The sequence below is a fragment of the Astyanax mexicanus genome, chromosome 24 (genome assembly GCF_023375975.1).
Source record: "Astyanax mexicanus isolate ESR-SI-001 chromosome 24, AstMex3_surface, whole genome shotgun sequence".
NCBI lineage: Eukaryota > Metazoa > Chordata > Actinopteri > Characiformes > Acestrorhamphidae > Astyanax > Astyanax mexicanus.
Window position 1 is genome coordinate 22,237,194 of NC_064431.1, and position 25,147 is coordinate 22,262,340.

A 25,147-nucleotide genomic window follows, 5' to 3' on the forward strand; every position below is an offset into this window, starting at 1 on the left:
GTGAGACTATTGGTTGCCAAATTCTGTAAAATTCATCTTCCTTACTGCTTTGTACTCCATGAGCTCCATCTGCAGGCGGGCGATCTCGGCTCTCAAGGCATTGATCTGCTGGCTGGTCTTGTCCTGGTTCACCACCACCTTGTTCTTGATGTTTCGTGCCCGGTTGGCGTACTTCAACGTGTTCAACGTCTCCATGAAGTCTCGGTCAGAGGGGCTTACACAGGCAATCATCACTGTACGACTGTAAAAGAAAAAGAGAAGAGAAACAGAAGATATTAAAGGACAGAATACAAGAACAGATGAAAAAAGTTCAGAAGAGTGGAGACAAATAGGAGAAATGACAAGATGAGATGAGACGACATGAAATAAGCAGATAAAGAACGGTATAAAAAGTTAAGGAAGAACGAGAGAAATGACAGTTTCAAGAAAAAACAAGATGTGAGGAGAGACAAGAGACAAGGAAAAATTGAAAGAGACAGGAAAAAAGACAATATGAATATGAATAATATGAATTTAATTTAAGAAGAAAAGACGAGACAAGACAAGACAAGAAACAAATATGAGAGAAGATATGAAAATAAATTTGAAGATGTTACATTTGATGAAATGAGAAGTGACAAGTCAAGAAAAAAAGAGAGAAGCGAAAAGAAAAGATAAAAAATTACAGAAAAGAAAAGATGAGAAAAGATGAAAGACGAGAAACAAAAGATGTGATAAAAAGAAACAAGACATGAGAATAGATGAGAAGAGACGAGAAAAGAAGCGTTAAGATGAGACAAAAGAAAAAAAAGGCGAGATGAGATGCAAAGACAACAGAGGAAATGAAATGAGATGATAGACGGCAAGAAGAGAAGAGCAGAAAAAAGAAGAAAGACAATAAAAGAAGAGAAGAAATGAGACAAGAAGAGACAATAACAGAAGATTAGAGGTTAATAAAGTTCTGCACTGCCATCATATAACAAAAAAAAACACACCCATATACAAGTGTATTCAGTCCTCCCCCCCACACACACACACACACAAACACACACACACACACACACTCCCTCAGTGTGGCAGGGCAGTTGTGCATGCTTTGTGATCACGCTAACTGCTGGAAGGCGGATCTGTGTCTGCAGGCCCCTCATGTTTAATTCAGAAGAATTCTTCCTCACATCCCAAATCATAAACATGTGCATGTGGCCAGTCTGCTCTGACTGCAGGCTAACTGACTGAATGCACCCTGGACACACACACACACACACACACACACACACAGCATGCATGCATTAACCTTCTCCAGAGTGGGAGAGAGTAACAATACCTTCACTGTTCACACTAATACAGTATGTGCTGTACTATTGGCCATGTTGCGTCATAAACAAGACCCTGCCAAGTATGTGCTTACATGTAAACAGCACACACAACTGTACTGTGCAGAGCCCACAGTCTATTAAATAACTGTTTAACCCTTTATTTAACCCAACCTGCTTACAGACAACAGTCTGAGACCTTTACACAGACTGCTGAGGGGTCTGACAGTGAGTACATCAGTGGTCGGCAACTAAGTTTGCCCGGGGGCCAGATATTTTCTAAGCCATTACGTGGCTAAAAACTCTTTTTTTTTATGAAGTGTAATGGGATGGACTGTAGTGCTACAGACTAGTAGCTCTCCAGCCCAGAGGGTTGCAGAACAGTTGATCTCAAAGCAGGTAAACCCAAGAAGAAAGGAAAAAAATAAATAAACACACCGCTCCTCACGCAGGATAGAACCTGTTTCGTCAGGGTCGCGGGCCAATACACTGCCGCTGCTCCGGCTAGTGAATTGGGACGCAGCCGGGAAAAAACATCCTTATAGACAGGGGAGGAATGTAAACAAAAGCTCCCCAGAGAAGCATTTTATTTTTATTTTTTTCATTATCGTTCATTATAGTCCAAACAACCTCACGGGCCAGATGTTTCATGCTTGTGGGCGCACAATGCAGGCTCACTGCAACAGGGCAAGCAACCCAATCAATTGACTAAAACCCTGAGCTCATCTGGGGCCTCCAGACAACGACTGGTTATGAATTAAATGCAATGATTAACAGTGTAAGCCCCCCATTAAATTCTGTCATAGCCAATGCAATAAAGTACAATGATACGGTTACTGGAGTACCCCTTAAAGTGGCCACTCCTACTAGTTGCAGAAACTAACCAGCCAACCAGGTTCATCATTCCTGCAGTCGGCAAAATATGCAACTTCACCAATCCTGAAGCGAAGTTATACAGGGAGCCCGAAAAGAAAGAAGAGAAAGGAAGAGGAACAAGACTATAACACTACACAAAAACGGATTCAGGATTATATTTCTGAATGAATATAAAGTATACTAATCACGTCATTTGAAAGAAAAACAATGCTGCCTTTATTGGTGGATGCTCTGTAATAACTTCTAGACAATGGTGCACACATTCGCAGCAGAATTTAAACCACAAAGAGCTTATTTTTTGTTTTTTATTTGCTGAATCTGATTAAATTTAAAAGATGACTCATCAGAATTAGTCATAAAACTGGAGCTTTCTGTGTTACTGTGTTTTCTATCACCACAAAACAGAAGGCATCATTAAAGGCTTATTTCTGTATAAATTTAAGTATATTAATCACGTCATGTGAAAGATGCACAATGCTGCCTTTATTGGTGGGTGCTCTGTAAAAGCTAACAGACAACGGTGCACACATTCACAATATAATTCAAACCACAAAGTGCGTGTTTTTTTATTTTATTTGCTGAATCAGATTAACTAAATAAAAGAAAAGAAGACTAAACAGAGTTAGTTGTAACAAACTGCAGCTTTCTGTGTGTTACTGTGTTTTCTGTCACAGTAGTGTTTTATACACTGACTTGGCAAATACCCTGAGACTAGGAACTAGTGTCCCATGTGTCCCATGACTTTTGCCATGGCCCATGAAAGCTATAAAATGTTGCACTGACCTGATGGATGTGTGTGTGGGGGCACCTGCATTAAGTGTAGATGTACTTTCTGTTCACACGGACAATTCTAGCCAGAAGTCTCCTATCACGATCATTACTACGCACTGCACTGTCCACTGTGGGTGGTAATATTAGCCCTCAATGGCGTATTCCTGAGGTAAAATTGTGCTTAGACTGTTGCTTTTATTCTCCCTCTCACTCTCTTTCTCGCTTTCTCTCATTCTTTCTCTCTCTCGCTCGCTCTCTTTCTCGCTCCTTTTCTCCCTCTTGCACATTTTTTTGCTCTCTCTCTCTCATTCGTTGCCTTTCTCTCTTTTTTCGTTCATTCTCTCTTGCTCTTGGGAGGTATTTAAGTAAAAAAACAAATGTCGTATCTTCCTATTATTGCTAAAATTTGCCAAACATTCATGCCATAGGGTGGTCTTCTTATCTCCTTTCACTTTTCCTCTGCCAGTGTAAAGGCAGTCATGTGAGCTGGTTAGGATCAGGGGGAGTCTGGGAAGGTTGAGGTAGTGGAGGATAGGAGAAGGATAAGGGTCCAGGGTGGTCCAGTGGACTAAGGCAGTGGCTGCTACTATGGCCAGGAGATCGCTGATTCTAATCCCGGCCATGCAGCTTGCCATCACCTGCCGGAGCCCTGAGAGAGCACATAAATAAACTAGTTACAAATAATGGATGTAGTTTGGATGAGAATTTTACCTGACCCATGCTTCTCTCTGGATTGGCTGTAGAAACGTTTGACTGGGATTCCCGGTATCTTGTTTTTTAATCGACTGAGTGTAATTCTGTCATGTGGCCACTAGATGATACAGGCAGTGTCTGCATATGAGGCCAAGGGTCAACGTTTTAAAAAAGGAAGTATCAGGGTGCAAAGAAGCAGAAAAGTTGTGGAAGAATGGATGACAGTAACACCAGGAACACGTTGTCGCTTGGTATCTACAGTGCTAGAATATCTTAGAGGTGTTGTAGAATGATTGGTGTTGCAACATTAGAAAGTGGTAAATGCTTTATTGCGTGTGTGAACAGATGTGAGTGTGTGTGTGTAATTGTAGAACTTTACCTGTTCCCCCCCAGCGAGTCCTGCAGCAGTCGAGTGAGTTTGGAGTCTCTGTAAGGCACATGACCAGCCTTCTTACTCTGATCTCCCAGCGCACTGATCACATTACCCAGGGCCAGCTGCAACACACACACACACAGTGTCACCCACCCCGTCACACTCCATCACACCCACAGCTCACTGTTAGATAAGAGGGATTAAACTCTTTTAAATGGTCCCCACTTACCATCACATTAACTCAGTTACAGTCAGAAACAATGGCCTGCCCTGGCTCTGTTCCAATACATAAAAAAAAAACCCACTATGCTCTTATTAAGTGCTGCTTCACAATGCAATTATCCGCACCTTCACCGGCCCCCTCTGACAATGGCGCTGGAGTAATGACTCCAACAGATCCCACAGCTGACCAAAGCATGGTCACTTCACAAACCACAGCAAAGTGCTGAGTGCTCCAGAAATCAGATCAGCCATAATTACATACAAGAGACTCAAGCTGCATCGGTAAAAAATCCCTGACCAAGCGAGGTTACTGTATAATAGCTAAAGCTGTGGGTCAGAAAATGACATTTACATCTCTTTCCCCTTCAATCAGCCAAAATATAGAGTTTAAAGTTTAAAACTAATGTAGCACAGCACTGTGTTAACTCCATGCCTATATCTAGGTGTGCTTTCTAGGAACTCCTATTCCTATTCCTAGCTTTCTATTTTTTTTTTTGTAAAGCTAATAAATTTTCTCAATATTTACATCTCAATAGAAGAGATATTAAAGTATCCTAGAGTCTCATTAATATAACAAGATACAGCATGTGTGTGCATCTCCTATAACATACTTTAAAATGTTTAGGGCAATATAGGTACGTCAAACTATACAAAAGCATTGAAAAATTGGTCTAGGGCCCTAAAAGTTTAGCTGTAAAACATGCATTGAATTAGGAGCCTTACCAAATGATTATCATTAAAAAAAAAATTATAACCAATCGATTAATAATTTAAAAAATGGTCAGATTATCCGACAGTGTATTTTCAGCCCTAACTGTACTACTAAAATATTATTCTAAAAACCTATTATATTTTATAGCAGTAGTTACCAGCTCTTTAACTATTTTTATTCATGTTTTTTTTATTACCTTGGAGATTAAGATTCACTTAGGTCTTTTACACAGAAGTGCGTAAACATTCATATGACCGCTATAAAATAATTACATTTTAAAATAAATAGGCATACATTTACATTTTTTTATTTTTCTATAATGCGCACTATCAATGAATGTCTGTTTTCTGTCTATTTTCATACATAAGGCAGACCGGATTTTAAGGCGCATTATGCTACACTAGTAGAAAACGCTAGAAAGGGCTGCTTGACAGCGCTAAACTAAAGAACCAGGGCGATATTAACTAGCGGTTCATCCCACATAGCTTGCTTTGACACGGTAAATGGTTACAGTCCGATAAACGGTGGACTAGCACTTAGCAAAGTTAGCAGCTAATGCTAATACTGCTCCAGTCTTAGTGCTGGAGTAATAAACTGAAACTCCTGTATAACTCTGTACTTCAGGTGGAGTGTCATTTCTGCTCCTTAATACCCAACTGGTAAAATTCATGCATAAGGCGCACCAGATTATAAAGTGCACTGTAGATTTTTCGAAAATTAAAGGATTTTAAGTGCACCTTATAGTGCGAAAAATACGGTCATAATCCTGTAATTGGATCCCTTGTCCTATCTTGTGTGACAGTTTTTATGACTGAGGTATACAGGCTGTACAATGCTAAAGTGTGAATATAAACTTAGACTCTCTGTAGCTTCATAAAACTGTATTATAACACTTCTGACACCAATTTTCTCTAAACGATTCTATTTAGAGAGATGTGGAAGCTTTTACCAGTCCACAGTTGATGGAGATGCCTTCTCGAGCTCGCTCTCCTGTGGCTCCTGTGCGCTTGAGCCGCTCCGATCCGGCCAGGTCCACAAAGTGGAATTTGGCAGTCAGGGTTTCATACTCGGGCTGGGATATAGGACCATCCGTCACTTCGTTCACATCATCACTCGCTGACCCATTCGCCTTTAGACAGAGAGAAGAAAACAAAACATCAGAGGTAATACCTGAATATCTGAATACCTGAATCACTAGAAAAACTTACCAAACATTCATCCCATATTAATTTATCATTTATCAAAATCAGAATCAGTATATACTCTGCTGACAAAAGCACTGAGGCACAGAGTGATTAGTGGAAGGAACCCAAGTCTGTTCCTTAATTAAAATTCTGCCTGAACTTGTTACTGGCAGGAAATTACAGCCTCCAGAACAATACAGAGAACTCTGCCAGCTCTGAGGTGTAGGTATAGTATATAAATATTCCTTTTTGTGTTATTGATTAGTAAAAAAGGAGCTTGGTTCGTACCAGCTGGGGACACACTCTCATCTGGCACAGGTGGATCGTGAAGATGGCGTGGGAGCGGGAACTCTGCGCGTTCATCTGAGTGCTGGCAGTGGTCCGGGACAGAGCCCCCAGTTTCAGGCACTGGAGGAGCTGAGGAGGCAATAAACAGACAAGTGAGGTGAGGGTGAATACCAGTGCAATTGTGGGTGACTTTACATGTTTAAACACGGCCTGCCATCCAAAGCAAAAGCCTCCTAAGGCATGATATTTAGAGATGAACGGATCAGTGGTCAAATTTGGCCCCAAAAACACTGATCACCTTTCAGCTTAATAGACCCAAAACTAATACTTATTTACTGCTAAAAAACTCTGTATTTTTAGTGGCAGTTAAATGTGCTCTGATGTGCTCTACAGCATTTGCTGGTTTGTGTTGCTGCGCTAATAGCTACTCACTGTATGAGCCAAAAGATGAACTCTCAAAAGGGTTATCCAGTTACTGGTGTTAATAGCCTTTATTCCCTTTTAATATTTAGATCAGAGTTTAGGGTCTAGACTTACAAAATATTTATTTCCTTCCTTTTTTTATCTATCGTGAGGTGTTGCAGAGCAGAATTCATAGGTTGTGGCGTATGAACTTTTATCCAAACCACAAGCTTTTCTCCACACTTCACACTTGAATCAATGGAATTAAATTCTTATTTTTACAAAAAATCCATTTTTAAACCTCTTTACTTATTTGTGCTCATTTAGTTGTTCTTGGCAAATTTAACAGGAAAACTATAATTATTTTTAATTCTTCTCCCAACTTTCCCCAGCCCCTGGAATAAGAAGGTTTTTTAGATAAATAGTTGTAATTCCTAAACACATCATAGTATATTTTTGGTAAACCGCTTGAATTAAACATAAGAAACTCAATATAATTGCATCTCATTTATTTCATTTAAAATCCAGTGTTGTTGTCCAGAGTCAAATTTATCAAACCTTTATCTATTTTCCTCTTACCTCTTTATTTTTAAGTCAAGAACCAACACAACATATATTTAACAGCACTATATATAGTGTATATCTTGTTCTCTCAGTCACACGCTCACACACTGACACCCAAAGATATGATCTGACCTCTTCTTCAGAGCTGACCAGGCGTGAGGTCACTCCTGACGTGTAGATGCCTCCATTCCCATCTTCATGAATCTTAATGTTGGACTTCCTGCCCCGGGCCTCGGGATCGCGGGTGTTGTCAAACAGGTCCAGGATCTCCTCATTATAGAGCTGTGAGATAAATATACATGAACCTCGACCTCTACTGATCGGAGGTCAACAAACCAGAGACCACACAGACATCCAAAGAGGGCATGATTATGATACATATTGATTACCTTACTGACCTCAGCTGAAGGATCACAGATATTTCTAAAACAATGTGTTAATTTTAGTGCTTTTTATAGTTACTCAGTTTATGTTTGTCTGATATTAGTAGATGAATTTGTTTGATAATCTGAAAAATGTAAGTACGACAAAAATGCAAAAACCAAAGAAACTATTCTACTTCAAGCCACAGTATATACATACAGTCATGGCCGAAAGTGTTGGCACCCCTGTGTGTATTGGAACAACACAAAAAGCAGAGGAAAAAAGGCAAATTTGACTTAATTTTTTTATTTCAAATTTTTCCCATTTTCTCCCCAATTTACACGGCCAATTACCCAACCCACTCATTAGGACTCCCCCTATCACTAGTAATTCCCTAACACACCAGGAGGGTGAAGACTAACACATGCTTCCTCTGATACATGTGAAGTCAGCCATCGCTTCTTTTCGAGCTGCTGCTGATGCAGCATTGCCGAGCAGCCAGCGCGCTCGGAGGAAAGCGCAGCGGCTTGGGTCCGATACATCAGCTCACAGACGCCCTGTGCTGCAGACATCACCGTAGGAGTGATATGGGGAGAGAGCGCCATCTACCCACCCAGAACAATTGTGCTCCCTTTGAGCGCTGGCAGCTTGATGGCAAATCTGCATGAGCGGGGGTTGGAACCTGCGACCTCCCAATCATAGTGGCAGCACTTTAGACCGCTGGACCACTCTGCGCCCTAAATTTGACTTAATTTTACACAAAACTCAAAAGTTATTGGCACCCTCAACTTAATATTTAGTTGCGCACCCTTTGGAAAAAATAACTGAAATCAATCACTTCCTATAACCATCAACAAGCTTCTTACACCTCTCAAATGGAATTTTGGACCACTCTTCTTTTGCAAACTGCTCCAAGTCTTTTATGTTTGAAGGTGCTTCTCTCAACAGCAATTTTAAGATCTCTCTACAGGTGTTCATGTACAGTGCCATGGGTTGTAAACTTCTTGATTACGTTGAGCACCATGGACAAAGGAACATCAAGATCTCTGGAGATGGATTGTAACCTTGAGATTGTTGATATTTTTCCACAATTTTGGTTCTCAAGTCCTCAGACAGTTCTCTCTCTTTTCTCCACTTTCTGTTCTCCATACTTAGTGTGGCACACACAGACAAACAATGCAAAGAGTGAGTCATTTTCTCTCCTTTTTATCTGGTTTCAGGTGTGAACTTTTATTTTTTATTGAGTTTAAATGAGCATCACATGCTGGAAACAAAGTGATTTACCCTCAATTTTGGAAAGGTGCCAATAATTTTGTCTGGCCCATTTTTGGAGTTTTGTGTAAAATTATGTAAAATTTGCTTTTTTTTTCTTCTGTTTTTTTGTGTTGGACCAATACAGACAAAAGAAAATAAACATGTTTATAACAAAATATATATAACTGCAATAATTTTCTGAGAAATACTTTATTTTCTGGAAAAAATTCAGGGGTGCCAACACTTTGGGCCATGACTGTAAATAAAAGACACAGATGCTGCCAGGCTGAGAAAGCCAACCCAGAGGACTCACACAGAGGTCTCCTCTAATAGAATCAGGGGCGTATTACTGACCCATTAAGCTTTACTGTGGGGAGAGCCCCATTCATTTACAGCAACAGAGCAGCTTTAGAAAAAGCGTCCCCAGATGCACCCAGAGACAGACAGACCGTCTCAGACAGGACGGACCCTGCCACACTTTACCCATCAATGTGTCCCCCTTATTTTTTTGGTTGAGATTATATAAATTAAATGGCCTAAATTGATTTGTGCCTGTTGTTTTCCAAATAAAAAAAATATCGAAAAAATATATATATTTAATGGCCGCTAAACATAAAGTTAGAAGCCTTAAAAGGACATTTAAAAAGTATGAACAGGCTTTCATAGGGTCATTGGTGTGACACTTGAGTTGGAAAGCCAAGAGTAGTGGATAGCCAGAATTCTAACTGTTTTTTTTTAGCTGGATTACTTGCAGATAGTTGATGGCAGCTTGATATGATGTGTGTATAGTGTCTGTACCTTATTCCGATCTTAAACTACGAAGCTCAGAATACTGACATAATAAATAATAATAATAATAATAAAATAAATAAAAATAATAAATTTACCCTACAATTATGAAGAAAAACATTTAGTTTTTAGGAAAGAAATAACCCTTTAAACAATAACACACACATATATTTACAGATAATAATAATAAGGAATTTTGGTACCACTTTAAAATAAGACTACCTTTATAAAGGCTTTATAAATGGTTTACAATTAGTTTATTAATGATTACTAATTAGGTTGTAAATGCATTAAAAATCATTAATAATCAGTTATAACACATATGTAAAAAGGGCAACAATGTAGATGGCTGTGGGTTCACTATTTGGCAAACAACAGGTCATTGTTGCCCTTTCTACGTGAGTGTTATAACTGATTATTAATGATTTTAAAGGAATTTACAACCTAATTAGTAACCATTAATAAACTAATTGTAAACCATTTATAAAGCCTTTATAAAGGTAGTCTTATTTTAAAGTGGTACCGTAATTTTACATACATATTTATGTGATTTAAGAACATGAAAAAATACCATATAAATGATATGGCAATATAGCCATAAAAATAAGAGTTTTAACTGTAATCTCTCATTAATGTCATAATATGTAATTATATTAGAACAGAGGCTTCTAATTAACAGAAAATGTCTAATTTTACAGAATTAGACTGCAGTAAAAGAAAAGGGATAAATACTGTAAACATTTAGAGTTACTGTCTGTAAAAATAGGATTTTTTTGTTTTCAGTGTAGTTACCACCCAGCACAGCAGGTTTTTTATTTATTATTTTAATTGCCGAAAACTTGGCTTATTCCTGCTTCAGTGCGTGGGGTAGGGTGTGAACAGTGGCGTCCTGCCCTGAGAGCTTATGCTGTGCTGTGCTGTCAGGACAGATGACTGACTAACAGGAAGCTGAAGATGGACTTCCCTGGGCTCTTCCTCTCAGCCTGTCATCACTCTCTCTCTCTCTCTCTCTTTCTCACTATCACTCTCTCCTCTCTCTATCCTCTTCAATTAAGAACTCATCCCATCTCACTTCACTCAGCTCTGTCAGACACGGTCCTCACACGAGCCGAACAGGCAGAGGATAAATGGGGCTATAATCCGGACCGGAGCCACGCGCCTCCCAGCCATCTGCTTCCATTAGCTTCATCAGCTTCATCTCTACTGTTATACACTCAGACTAATGCAATCAAATAACGACCATTACATGCTCCACATGGGGAAGATAATAAGCAAATGAAGGCACCTACAGACCCAGACAGACCTCTCTGCTGGGGGGAGGGTCTATTACAGAGGGTCTTTTTTAGCCATGTTTGCTATTTGAATATCTACAACACAATAAACACAAAAAATATAGGTGCATCTTAAAAAATTAGATTATCTATTGTTTTTTTCTACACTAAAATATCTCCAAACAAACAACTTTTTAGTCAAACCAGCAGCTAGTTTGGCTTATGTGGGTGTGAGATGTGTCTCATGATAGCATGACAGTGGGTTTATGGTTTAGCACAAACTGTGAACTGGAATCTGGATTGGCGAGTGTATTGGACTTGTTTGTCCAATGTTCGATATGTAAATTATGTCAATATCGGCCCAATACATCAGATAGGATTTCAAACACTGTATACATACAGCTCTGGAAAAAATCAGTTTCTGATTCAGTTTCTCTGATTTTGCTATTTATAGGTTTATGTTTGCGTAATAGAAACATTGTAGTTTTATTCTATAAACTACAAACATTTCTCCCAAATTCCTCAAATAATGCAAAGAAAAAAACAAGTTCACATTCATAAAGTTTTAAGAATTCAGAAATCAATGTTTGGTGGAATAACACTGGTTTTTAATCAGTTTTCATGCATGTTGCTATGTTCTCCTCCACCAGTCTTACACACTGTTTTTGGATAACTTTATGCCACTCCTGGTGCAAATATTCAAGCAGTTCTGTTTGGTTTGATGGCTTGTGATCATCCATCTTCCTCTGGATTGTATTTCATAGGTTTTCAATTTGGTAAAATCAAAGAAACTCATGATTTTTAAGTGGTCTCTTAATTTTTCTCTCTCTTTTTCTGTACCTCTCCATCTCTCTTGCTCTGTGTCTCTGGGTGTTTGTGTGCTTATTTGCCTGTAAATGATCAGCCACAGCTAATGAGTTCCCTTGCAGTTTAAATCTATGAACCACCTATTGTTTTAAGCGTAGTTTTTTAGATGAGCGTCTCACCTCCAGGAACTGGGCGCTGACTTTAAACTCGGGTGGGTTTGTGCTGCGTTCCTGAGCGTCCTGCCTCCGCCGCTGAATGCCCTGGAAGAGCTGGCGCACGGCACGCGGGATGATGCCCTGTTCTTCCTCGCCCACATTCACGTCAAAACCCGTGCCCATGGTGTACGTCTTCCCCGAGCCCGTCTACAGTCAAGAGACATGAGTTATGAGACATGGTTAGCTCTGACAGATCATCTTTCTCTTCTCACAGTTTGTCAATACCAATACACAGCCGACTGATCTTTCCATCTCTAGAATATGTTTTTCTTATGTTTTTATCTCCAGCTGAATGTTAATAACCGTGGCTGTATAAATCAGACATCTAGTCCTGTTTTATTGGATGAAAAAATATTGAGATTTATATTATATATCAGCTTTTAGCAAAAAAATATTGAGATATTAGTTTTGATACATATTGTCTCTAGCCCTCGTAGGTAGACATAATTGATAATCTGATATTTATTGTTGTGAAAAATAAATTCTGTGTGAATCTCTCTGTGGATTAAGCAGACAAGAACTTAAAAAATATATATATTGTACAAAACATTGAAGGTTCTGCAATGTGACTTTTGCGCACATGTACATTGGGATACTGATACCGAAACAATATACCGGACTGTAAAAACAGCGATTCTTAACTGGTGGCTCACAGACAGCTTGAAAGAAAACTACATAAAAAAAGAAAACTCGTCTTAGTAAGAAAATCTCTCTTTTTTTTACCATGTAGAGATATGCAGAAAAGTTACATTAATGTAAGCTCGTTCCCCGCTGACCTTAGTTCTCTCCCAAGTAACATTAACTAGCTCTCTGCTAACCTTAGATCTCTTCTCTGTAACGTTAGCTGATTTTCCGCTAAAGTTAGTATGTCAGCTAGCTCTCCGATAATATTAGCTAACTCTCCACTAATCTTAGTTCTCTCCTCTGAAACAATACCTATCTCGCTGCTAGAGTTGGTATGTTAGCTAGCTCTCCGCTAATGTTAGCTAGCTCTCTGCTAATCTTAGTTCTCTCTTTTGTAACATTAGCTATCTCGCCGCTAAAGTTAGTAAGTTAGCTAGCTTTCCGCTAACCTTAGTTCTCTCCCTGGATAAGATGATTACACTGGGGCGCTGTGTTTTCCCACCGACATTAAACGCACTGTCTGAACATTTTCTATGTACAGCAAATTTACAGTAAATTTAAGACCTTAATTAGTTTTTTTTAAGTACCCTTATGAGCTTATAAACACTAAAAACAAATTATACTAACACAAGGACAGAATTACAACTCAGACAAAGAAAAACAAATCTAAAGGTGTTTATGGTTAAAGAAAGCCATAAGCCCGTTACTAATTACAATATCCTAATGTCTCTTATTGACTGACCTTTACAACACACAGACGATCAAATATAGGCCAGGCAATTAATCCTGACTGCTTTCCAGCAGAGTCTGTGCAGATGAAGTGGAGTGTGTGATGCTGCATCGCCTGAGAGGTCAATGGTCTACACACAAAGACATTCAGCACAGCTGTCGCATCCTATCTGCCTTTTAACGAGACGGGCCGGGGGGCTCTGTGCGGCTTTCTCTTACGCCTCATTCATACAACTAATGGCGGGAGAAATGTGGCTCTACTGTAGTGAGAAAACAGTAGAGAGCATTTAGAAACGTTACCAGGCCTCCAAAGGGCATCGCATGAAATATACCGTACTGAATCCGCATACGCATTCCATGCAAATGTAATTTCCCCCTGTGGATAAACATAGCTGTGGTTTGTGGGCTTTGCGATGTGGGTACTGGTACTGGCAACCTGATGTGGATAATTTGGATACGAAGTGCGCCTGGGCCAGCTGCTACATGTGTGTGTGTGTGTGTGTGTGTGTGTGTGTGTGTGTGTGAGGAACCCACCTGGCCATAGGCAAAGACTGTGGCGTTATAACCTTCAAAGCAGCCTTCGATGAGCTTGTGGACGCAGGAGCCATAGATCTGCTGTTGGTGGGCGTCTATGTCGAACACAAAGTCGTATGTGAAGGCCTTGTCTTTACCCAGAAGGACCTGGGGCTCTCCTGGGGTCACTGAGGTGCAGATGTGGCAGCCTTCGATCTTCTCTTTGGCCATCTGAGGCCGAATCCTGGAAGAGATACGAACAAACGATTTTAATGTTAAAAAAAGAGTAGCTGCGGAAGCTGAGGAAATATTTAGAATTATTTGACTTTTTACATTTTGTTGGTTACAATACAGTGGGATAGAAAAGCTATGAAAAAATAGATTCAAAACCATGCAAGAGGGGGCTATTTATACTAGGAGAACCAGATGAACCTGATCAGAAGGCGAGTTAGAACACAGAAGCGCCACGTGATCAGGCATGTCCAGGAGGATAGACGCAGGTGCATTCTGGGAAACAGAGTCTTTAGTGAGTGAACTAGAGTCCGTAGCTGGCAGAAAGACAGCGACAGGACTGACAGTACAACAGATTTCACTGCTGATTTCTCTGTATCTGCTGTAATTGCAGATTATTAAGCCATATTTTTAAACAAAAAATACAAGGAATCTGATGAGAATGTTTAATTTCCATTATTAATGTTTTGCGTAATGGCACAGTGCACTTGGACCCAGTGATTGCCACTTGCAATGTAATTTGTTATTTAAGTAAAAACTTCTACATAAGTTGTTGAGCTCTATGATTTGTGATCCACAGAACAATGATGGAATTGCAGAATTGAGGCTTAACATTATATAAAATGAATTTTATTATTTTCTGTGGAAAATAAAGTCAAATTCAAAAAGGTTCACATAGTCGTAAGCTGTTTTGGTTGCTAATTTGCATCCTTCCTTAGAAAAAATCCAAATTGTCACCAGACCCCTCCCACCTTCCCAACATTAAAATTTCTATAAAAACTCTAAATCTGCTGATTATTGTACCTCTGAAATCTCATGTTTCGCCCTTTGTGCACAGAGTTGACCTCTGGTGACCTTATTAATATGCATTGTGGGTATTTAATTTTTTTTGGAATGGTGTGGGTGGCAGAGCTCTGGACCCCCGGTGTGGTTAATAAGCTTCTCTGTGTGACGAAGCCGGGAAGAGCAGATTTAGACACAGCTCCAACCCCCCCGAACCCCCCGCTCCAACTGAGCACCAGGCCCCCCACAGAGCACTGCACAGATCTGTCCACTACAGCTGAGCTCCACACACACACACAGCTCTTACACACACACACACACACACACACATATATTTATATACATACACAAAATAAGTTTCCTCCTGCACAAAAGCAAGACTTCTGATTTCAGTTCAGATTTTATGGTTTAGGAGATTTCACATTTTGATAATGATAACACTTTGATAATTCTAGGGATGGGCAATATGTTCCTAAAAAAAAAATCACAATATTTCAGGGTATTTTGTGATAATTATATTATCTTATATTATAAGATATAACAAAACCAAAATAATTTCAAGAATATAGAACTGCAACAAAATAAATGTAAATATGTTTTATTTATTAGAAATTCAATAGAAACAATAAAAAAAACTAAAAATGTAATGAAAAAACACAAATCTACCACAAAACGAATGTGCAGCATATTTATTGCATGCATCTAAACTGCAAACAGTTGAAAGTAAATACAGTAAATAACTAAAAAAAAATACAAAACAGACTGCTTTCAAGAATATCACAATATGGACTATTTTATTGTGACAAAAATGTTGGCAAATATTATTGTGCATTATTCAATATGGCACACCCCTAACAGACATGGTTCACCATTTGGATACGTGCTTTAATAACAAAAGCTCATTTTAACTCTCCATAATTTGGTACAACCAAAAAGGTGGTTCCAGTCTACATCAATTGATCCATGTTCTGGTTCGTTTACAGTGTAAAAACACTTTTTTTTTAGATATTTTGGACCAATTAGGACCAATTACAGGAAGTTGAGGCAGGCCATCATCACCCATTACAGTACAGAAGATGAAAAAGATGATGCTCTGCTGAAATTCAACTACAATTGGCATGCAGGCATGTCACTCATCAGTATGGGTACAACAGACTACGCTGATGACTCCTACGTCTACTGTAGCTGTAGATTCTACAATTAATATTCTACAAACCAATCAGTGTGAACTAAAGGGAAACTGTGCTCACAAAGGTGATGAGGTGAGGATGAAGTAAAGTTCTTCAGTTCTTTCAGTCACAAATCTCCAGTGTGAAACCAAAGCTAAACAGTTTTAATGCAGTTTACACTCCTGGTCCAGGTTGCCAGGTGTGGGAACACTCCAAAATGCATTTGTACAAAGAACTTTTGTTCTGCACAGACACTCCAAGCCCCTCCCCCTGCACTGCTGACTATAGCGGTTTCTAGTCCAGGTCCATCTTCATGTAAAGAGCTTGCATCAATCGTCAAAGAAGCATTACCATTCCCATTCATTCCTCTGAGGTCATTTTAGAAGCTTCTAAACATACCTCTAAATGGTAAAGTGGTGGAGATGGGGGCTATTAAAGTCTGCACATATTGTCTAATGTATTAGCTTCATTAAAGCTGATGCTATTAGACAATATATATATATATTGTTTGTATGAGTGGAGGTTCAGTAATATGTGGATATTGACAGCAGCTTTGCTTTACGGGGCTGTAAAATGGAAGGGAGTGGCTCATATAGGACACTGTTGAGAAATAACCTGGCTGCACACACACACACAATCTCACACACACACGCGCTGGTCAGAAGAGCAGCTTTAGCTTCAGTGCTATTACATTCACCTAAAAACACAATGGAGGTCAATTTGAACTCGTGTTTCACAAACAGCTATTAGCCCACGGTTCCAGAGCTGAAATTGATTTATAGAGTAGCTTGAGAGATGCTCACATTGACCCGCTGTGACAGGAAACGAGGCAACCATGAATAATCAATTTGCACGCGCACAGGCACACACCCTCAGCATCCCCCCGACAGTAGACCGGCTTCACCCCGCTTCACGCCCCCACATACAGACTCATCCACATCCTCCCTAACCTTCCTCCTCCATCCCCCTTTCCACAGCCTCATCTGGCACTCACACGGCCTGTCCGTCACACTGCCCGCACCATCACAAAGACTGAAAACCTACAGACACCCCACATACCACACACTTCAGCCACTACAAATACCCAGTTCATCCATGCTGCTCCCATTCACAAATCCCTTTCAAATTAAGGGAAATATATAAACATGCTTCATTCATTAAGCACTGTATTTTTTTTTCTGAATCATCATCTCAATTAAGGCCGTCACAATAAGAGAGCACTGGTTTAGTGGTCAGGATTAAAGAGGCACTAAACCCTAAACCATATATATTTTTTATTAATAGCTGAAATGTGTTCCATGTGTTCTAGTCCTGCTTAAAAAAAGTTTTAAAACCTTTCCTAAACTTTAAAAAATGCTTTTATTGTGGTCATTTCAGCCTCAGTAGTGGCCTCACAGGTTTAACCTGCATCTCACCGCTATCAGAGGCACACTGCTCAGCCCCTAAACCCATACATCACCCACTGCCCCTTCCTTCAAACTACTCCTTCCATTTTTTAAAATTTGAGCTAAAGGGGTGGAGTCCGCTAAAACAAGGGGGTTTAGAAACCTTTTTAAGGGCAAGTGGTCTTGTGGTCAGTATTTTCCTGTAACGGAAATGTGTTCTTACCTTAAGTAATGTGAGTTTAGTAAGTGAAATACTATTCAAACACTGTTCTCCTTTAAAAGCTCTAAGAGCTGTAAAACTGGCTCACGCCTCATACAGCAAATAGTCCTCTAGAATTAGTTAATTAATTTAATTACAATCAATCGAATGTGACAGTTTTAACTGTTCTCAGATCTGCATTCTTGCTTTCACAACTTCTGATTCTGATCAGTTTATCTAGAGATTAAAAAAACATATTAGATTTTCCCCTCAACAACTCTGTCCAACTTTTGACTGCAGATTGCTGTAAACTCCCAGGAGGCAAGACATGATAATAAGGCTGAATAAAAAATGTTATTATCGCATTATCAATCTGAGGATTAAGCCTCTGAATATTTACATAATATAATTAGATGTGTTCCACACATAATACTGTTTGTGTAAAAGTGTGTGTGTTAGTTAGGGAACTTGCTAATACAAAACGTATTGTGGTATATTGCAGGTCTGTTAACATGGCAATATGTTGTTATGGTTTAAATGCAATTTTAGGAAAATAAAATCTGAGTGAATGAAATGTATACGTTTTGTATCGTTTTATAACAGTGGAATTACAGTGGAGTACAACACTGCTGTCTAGTGGTAGAGGTGGGAATGACATGACATCTAACGGTCTGATATTATCACAACATGCTGAACTACGATATAATACTTGATAAATTGCAAGACAATTCTATACAATACTTCATGCCATCTGTGTTATTTAAGAGGATAAAATACTACTAAATATGCAAATAATATAAATGTTTGGTTTATTGGTGTCAGTTTCACAAAATTAAAAAATCAATATTATTAAAATGATTTAGTCCATTTATTATTCATTTGACTATAGCACCACTATGTGGAGCAATGAAGCAGTAACTAACAAAATGACTAAATGAATCATAGTCTGTTATCTTCATACGTAAACTAATAATTAAAATCGATATTGTGTTTCGTTTTAAACAAGTCTTCTGGAACAGGAGCCCACAGGCCACAGCCCACATGAAGGCCTCTGCAGCCTATTTAATATGTTAAGTGATCCATCAGCGATCAACAGGACGAATGACAAGCATGATGAAAGTCGGACAAAAAACACACTCAGCACATCTGCCTCACTGCCTGGGCGTGATCACATGCACGTCTGAGTTTCTGCGTTTCTGTGAGGAAATAAAAGGCATTGTGTCATCACTTCACTCCGTCTGCATTTCCGGCTTCAGGCTGTTGCTGCGGCTGGTTTACCACTTCCTCTTATCATCAGGAGCTGAGTGACGGAGCGGAGCTGCTGTGGTAAAGGTACCGCAGTCTCTTCCCGCAGTCTTTGTAGAATGGGAGTTAGATTTAGAGTCACAGAGTTCAAAGGAATGAAGAGAGAACTGGGAGAACTGGGTTCAAAACTGTATGAAATACTGTTGAGATGATAGTTCTCCTAATTGAATGATGTATTTTTCTCTACAAAAGCAGAATATTTAAGCAACACTGGGAAACTGTGCTGAAAAAACACTGATTAACTCAAAATTCCATTATATCACAATGCAGTCTTTTTCATATACTGTCAGGCCTTGAAGAATACTGACTATGAACTGCTACTGTTATTATAAACGTTGCTATGGTATCTTGAGTGGTTGCAAGGTTGTGGTTGCTATTTTATTGTTCAATGGTTGCTACAGTGGTGTTAAGAGTTTGCTATGAAATTGGTAAATTGTTGCTAGGTTGTTGTAAGACAGTTGCTATGGTATCTTGAGTGGTTGCAAGGCTGTTGCTAAATGTTTGCTAAGTGGTTGCTAGGTTGTTGCTATAGTACCCTGGATGGTTGCAAGGTTGTTGCTAGATGGTTGCTATGGTGTGGTTAAGTGGTTGCACATAAATTACTAAATGGTTGCTAGGTTGTTGTAAGGTTGTTGCTATGGTATCCTGGGTGGTTGCTATGCTGTTGCTAAATAATTGCTTTTGGGTCCCAGGTGGTTGCTATGGTGTTGCTAAGTGCTTGCTATGGTATCCCAGGTGGTTTCTATGGTGTTTAACTATAGAAAAATAAAATGATTTCTAGGTTGTCTTAAGACAAGAGCTATGGTATTGTGAGTGGTTGCAAGGTTGTCTACAGATTGGTGCTATTTGTGTCCCAGTTGGTTGCTATGATATTGATAAATGGTTGCTAGGTTTTGTAAAGATGGTTGCTTTGGTATCTCAAGTGGTTGCTTCGGTATATCAGGTGGTTGCTATGGTGTTGTTTGGTGGTTGCAATAGAATTAGTTAAATTATGGCTCCCTATTGAACATCTATAATCTGTAATAGGTGCACAGGGTCATTTATACAGGCAGTAATACTCTAAATGCTGACCTGCGGGCAAAAGGACTTGTATTGATTCACTGCAGCATAAAGAGAAATCACTGCTGCCTCGTCAGAACTTCAGCCGATTAATTAGCTGATTAACTCGATTAATCTAGACATAAGCTTCAGTACAGACTGCACAGTTTCAGAGATATCCACTATTCTGGAACAGAGCCTGGACTGAGCGGACTCTGGATTAAATGGTCCTCAGCAGAGCTTCAGAAAAGAACATGTGTTTGTTTTAACATCATCACCCCCCATCCCCCCGTCCCTCCACCCACCTCCCTCACAAAAACAGATCAGTAGGTCAGGAGGGAGGGGCAGCAGCACAGGAAATGGACCCTATTCATTTCCTTTCCTGCAGCGACAGGGGAGAGAGCTTTAACTCTGGCACACTCGCACACACTAGCTCTCTCGCTTTCACAAACACACAAACACACATACACACACTCTTTGGAAACATTTGCACTTTTTCACACTTTTCTGTCTGGCACTCGCTCTCCCATGTGACTCTCTCTCTCTCTCTCTCTCTCTCTCTCTCTTGTGTTTTTGTATTCATCTCACTGATTAGCTTGGATGTGCACTGCTATATAAAAGCTGACTCTTGAAAAGACAAAGGGAACAACACTCTTTGAACATTTATATATAAATTTAATGTATAATATGAATACGATATATGTATTACATATACTTAGGACATGGAACAGTGTGAACATAAGTGGTGGGCGATATGGCCCTAGAATAATATCACAATATTTTAAGGTATTTTCGTGATAACGATACTCTTGGCGATATGACAAAACAAGTAATAAAAAATAAAAAATAAAAAATCAAGAATACACTAATGCAACAAAATGATTTTTTTATATTGTTGCATATGATATAATATGGCATACACCTAACTAAGATATTAAAAATAGAAGAATTTTATCTGATTTGTATCAGAAGTTAAAGATCCAAAATGTCATGATACTCATAATAATGCACTCCATATATCTCCATATATCCAGAATTAATGCAAAATAAATAATACTGGACAGTCCTTATTTTTTGGTTTTAAAACAGAAGCTTAAAGCAGAAGCATTCTAAGTGGACAAGGGACAAAATATTGTGTTTAATGGTACCAGTGTGCTGGAACGAACATCCCTGCTATATTAATACTAAAAACTGGGGTGTTGGGTCACTTTTCACAGGAGTTCTTCTGGCCAGATCATGCGTCTTTGCGTACTTCTGTCAAACTTACAGCCTCTAAAAGAGGATCCAGATTAGTTTTACTGGACGCGAGCAGCTGGTGGAGCAATGGAGACTTCAGATGGCAAAACTCATTAATATACACAGACAAAACTGACAACCGTATATAATAAGTCTCTTATATCCTATGAAGACATTTCCCTTAGAAGTTTCTGACTGAGCGTGCTCTCTCTTTCTCTCTCTGACTGAACATAACCTGGAATCGGATTCTTCCGCTCTGAAAGGAGACCGCATCACACCCACCCAGTTTAAAATAATTCTTCCGCATGCTCGGTGCAATAACCCATTATCACCAGAGAGGGCCCTAAATTCCCCAAATCCCCAAATGTATGGACATCGGCTTTAATGACAAAAACATACAGGTGGGTTAAGCAGTATTTAAACTGATAAAATTAGATGTTACCTAAGGGGAGAGTTTCAGAACCCCCACACCTGTATAAGTTGTGAGGTGTTTTCTTATGAGGCAACGGGCCAACAGACTTATGCCACAGTTTTTTCTTTTATGCTTGGGGCATGGCAAATATAATTTGGCATAAAACCAGTTCTTGTCCAATAACTTTTGGCAAGCCATCTCTAGGTGGAACTCGTTGCCTTTAACTCTCTTTAAAAAGTCAGGAATATTTTGTTGAACAAATTTTTGTTAAAGTTTTAGCTTATCCCTGGGCTAATCCTGGGTTTTCAGACTAGTAACTTCATTAAAAACAACACACAAACACATGCAGCGTCTCTGACCTCGCTCTACCCAGCCAGCTCACAATAGGCGATGACATCAGAACAGTCGTGTCTAGAGAGGCAGACATTCGCCTCCAGGAGGAAGGTCAGCGCAGCCATGCATTCATCATTCTTCAGGGGGTCCGCTCTTTAAACAAACCCACCGTGATGTTTTGGTCAGCTGACTGGGAGGCGCTGACTGACCAGTATACACCGGCGCCAGGCATGTTCTCATCAAGCAATGGTGATGGTGATAACAAGATAACGAGACTGAGTAAAGGTCAGCCCATTATGCCTAATTTGGACCATTATACTGTACATACTGTGTATAATAAGGGAGTGTACACTACATGGACAAAAGTAATGGGACATCAAACTGCTCATTCATTGGCAGCCATTCCAAAGAATACAGTTCCCAAGCTCACTGCTCCACAGCTTAATGCTGGGGCAAGAGTTTATACCCATGAAGCTAGAAATGGTTTTAGGTATGGTGCCAATTCTACTGGTAATACTTCTTTACAGGTAGTAAACAAGCTGTATGTTTGAGTGCATTTGCACATCTTTGTCAGCAATTGGTGCATCTTAGGGTGATGGTTTGGACGAAAAAGAAGAAAAAGAAGCAGTGTTGTGCCAAAATGTGACATAGCAGTACAGGTACAACAGATAACGCTGGTGATTACTGTGTCTACTGTAACTGTAGATTATTAACCCTTATGTTTATAAACAGGAGAGTCTTCTACGCTCATTCTGGTGCAAGATGCCTGTACCTGAGGCAGATTCTGGCAAGATTTCAAGCAGAATTTACCACAAGACCTGGAACACCACAACACTCGACGAACTGAGAACATTCTACAAACTAGTAAGTGCCGGGTACAGGAAGACAAAAGCCCATGTAGGTTCTTTTAATGCACTCCGATGCTAATCCTCAATGTGAAACCAAATATAAGTGGACGTTCTGTTTATAATGTAAAATACACCCTAGGTTTGGTTCGGATTCAGGTCTGGAACTCAATGTGAGAAAATGATCTTAAAGTATGCACATGTCTGACAGAAGTATGGGTAGAACAGATTATGCTGGTGATTACTGTATCTACTGTAACTGTAGATTATAAACCCCTATATTTATAAACAGAAGAATCTGTTACGCTCATTCTGATGCAGGACGTTCTGTACCTGCAAAGGGGAGTCGAATACTGGTAGAGGAGGCACAAGACCTGTAAAGGAACCTCAAGGAACTGAGAACATTCCACAAACCAAACAGCACCAGGTATTGAAAGACGCAGCCCACGTAGTTTCTTAATGCACCAACTGCCGCAACTTTATTGTGAAACCCAAACTAACTGGACGTAATGTTCCATATAAAATGTAAAATACACCCTAGCTTTGGTTCGGATTTGGGTCTGGAACTAATGGAAATTGAGACGTCTTAAAGTTTGCACACGTCTGACAAAATTATTGGGAAAAAAATTTTGCTGGTGATTTCTGTATCTACTGTAACTGTAGATTATTAACCCTTATATTTATAAACAGGAGAACATGTTATGCAAGATGCCTCTACCTGCAAAGGGGAATTGGATTCTGGGAAAGAAGGCAGAATTTGGCACAAGACCTGTAAGGTATCTCAAGGAACTGAGAACATTCCACAAACCAATCAGTGACAGGTATTGAAAGACGCAGCCCTCGTAGTTTCTTAATGTACTCACTGCCGCAAATTAATTGTGAAACCCAAACGAACTGGACGTAATGTTCTGGGTATAATGTAAAATACACCCTAACTTTGGTTCGGATTTAGGTCTGGAATTCCAGATGAGAAAATGATCTTAAAGTATGCAAGTGTCTGTCAGAATTATGGGTACAACAAATTATGCTGGTGATGACTGTATCTACTGTAACTGTAGATTATGAACCCTTATATTTATAAAACAGGAGAATCTATTATGCTCATTCTGCTGCAAGACGCCTATACCTGCAAAAGGGCAGAATTTGGCACAACACCAAATGGAAACTCAAGGAACTGTAGAAATACGCAGTAAATGTAGGACCTTTACCCAATGCCAAACTAACAATGCAAAACCAAAGCTAACTGGAATAAATGTACCATGTAAAAAAGTTAGGATTCTAGTCAGGAATTCAAAATGTTCTTAAAGTAACCAATGCATTCATTAGAAGAGATGTTCACAAATATTCAGACATTCAGTGTATTTTGTCAGTGTATCACCAACCCACATACGTAACGCATTCTAAATAACGTCAATCTGCAGCGAAATGCCAATCATATTTCACTCAGTGAAACTTTTGCTTTATGAGAACGCAGTAGAAGAATCGAGGTCTACAGAGGACAAGCTCTCGAGGGCTGCATGAAAGTCGCCACTCTTCAGTTGCCGCTAGCTCTTGGGTCTGTTATCAGTGTTTAGCCACCCGTGGATTTGCATGAGGAGGAAGAGGATTTGCATGTGTCCACGGCTCCTTTCAGCCTCGGGGACGAAGCTCAGCAGATCATCTAGGTACAGGCTGTCCATTCCCAGCAGCCTCTTTACCACGCTGACTCTACAAAGTCATACAAGAACACTGCGCATGGCTTAACTGCTCAACACGGACAACTTTCTTAAATAATGCAATTCAACTGTGGAGGCCCACTAATCTACACATTTTAATGCTCTTCCTGCATTAACAACCCTATTTGAACTCAATATTGAGCTGGTTATGAGCTGATTAGTTAAAGGAAATAAAGGTTCAGACCACATCCGGTACTTGTTGCAATATATAATAATAGAAAGTACAAGGGCTGCTCCCAAGTAGTGCCTCATCCACAGTCATCTCTGTTCTGCACTCCTAGAGAGCACGGTTAGCCATGGATGATGATCTTTGCCACCATTAATGTACATTAGCTAATGTATGAGAATTGTCTGTTAGTATTCTCCTCCAAGCGTCAGTTTAAAGAGAAACTAAACCCTAAAATATATATATTTTCATTAATAGCTGAAATGTATTCCTCTGAAGTAATGAAACATATCAATCCTGCATAAAAAATTTTAAACATGGCCTAAACTTTAAAAAACTGTTTTATTGCAGTCACTTCCGCCCTTTGCAGCACCCTCACAGGTTCAAC

At 39.5% G+C, this 25,147-nt stretch overlaps 2 protein-coding genes across 7 annotated transcripts in view; both read right to left on the bottom strand.

Moving 5' to 3' along the window:
* The window catches only part of srpk1b (SRSF protein kinase 1b), a 257,960-nt gene that overhangs the window by 131,922 nt on the left and 100,891 nt on the right, over window positions 1-25,147 (bottom strand). The gene's annotated exons all lie outside the window — the stretch shown is intronic.
* kif21b (kinesin family member 21B) overlaps window positions 1-25,147 on the bottom strand; it is a 118,063-nt gene that overhangs the window by 68,073 nt on the left and 24,843 nt on the right. For all 6 annotated transcript variants that reach the window (XM_049471783.1, XM_049471779.1, XM_049471780.1 and 3 more), the window contains exons 2-8: window positions 13,964-14,186; window positions 12,041-12,223; window positions 7,510-7,659; window positions 6,412-6,540; window positions 5,889-6,068; window positions 4,012-4,127; window positions 46-241 (exon numbers count right to left, since the gene is read on the bottom strand). In XM_049471783.1, the coding sequence (XP_049327740.1) occupies window positions 46-241; window positions 4,012-4,127; window positions 5,889-6,068; window positions 6,412-6,540; window positions 7,510-7,659; window positions 12,041-12,223; window positions 13,964-14,186 (1,177 nt within the window). The remainder of the gene's footprint in view (window positions 1-45; window positions 242-4,011; window positions 4,128-5,888; window positions 6,069-6,411; window positions 6,541-7,509; window positions 7,660-12,040; window positions 12,224-13,963; window positions 14,187-25,147) is intronic.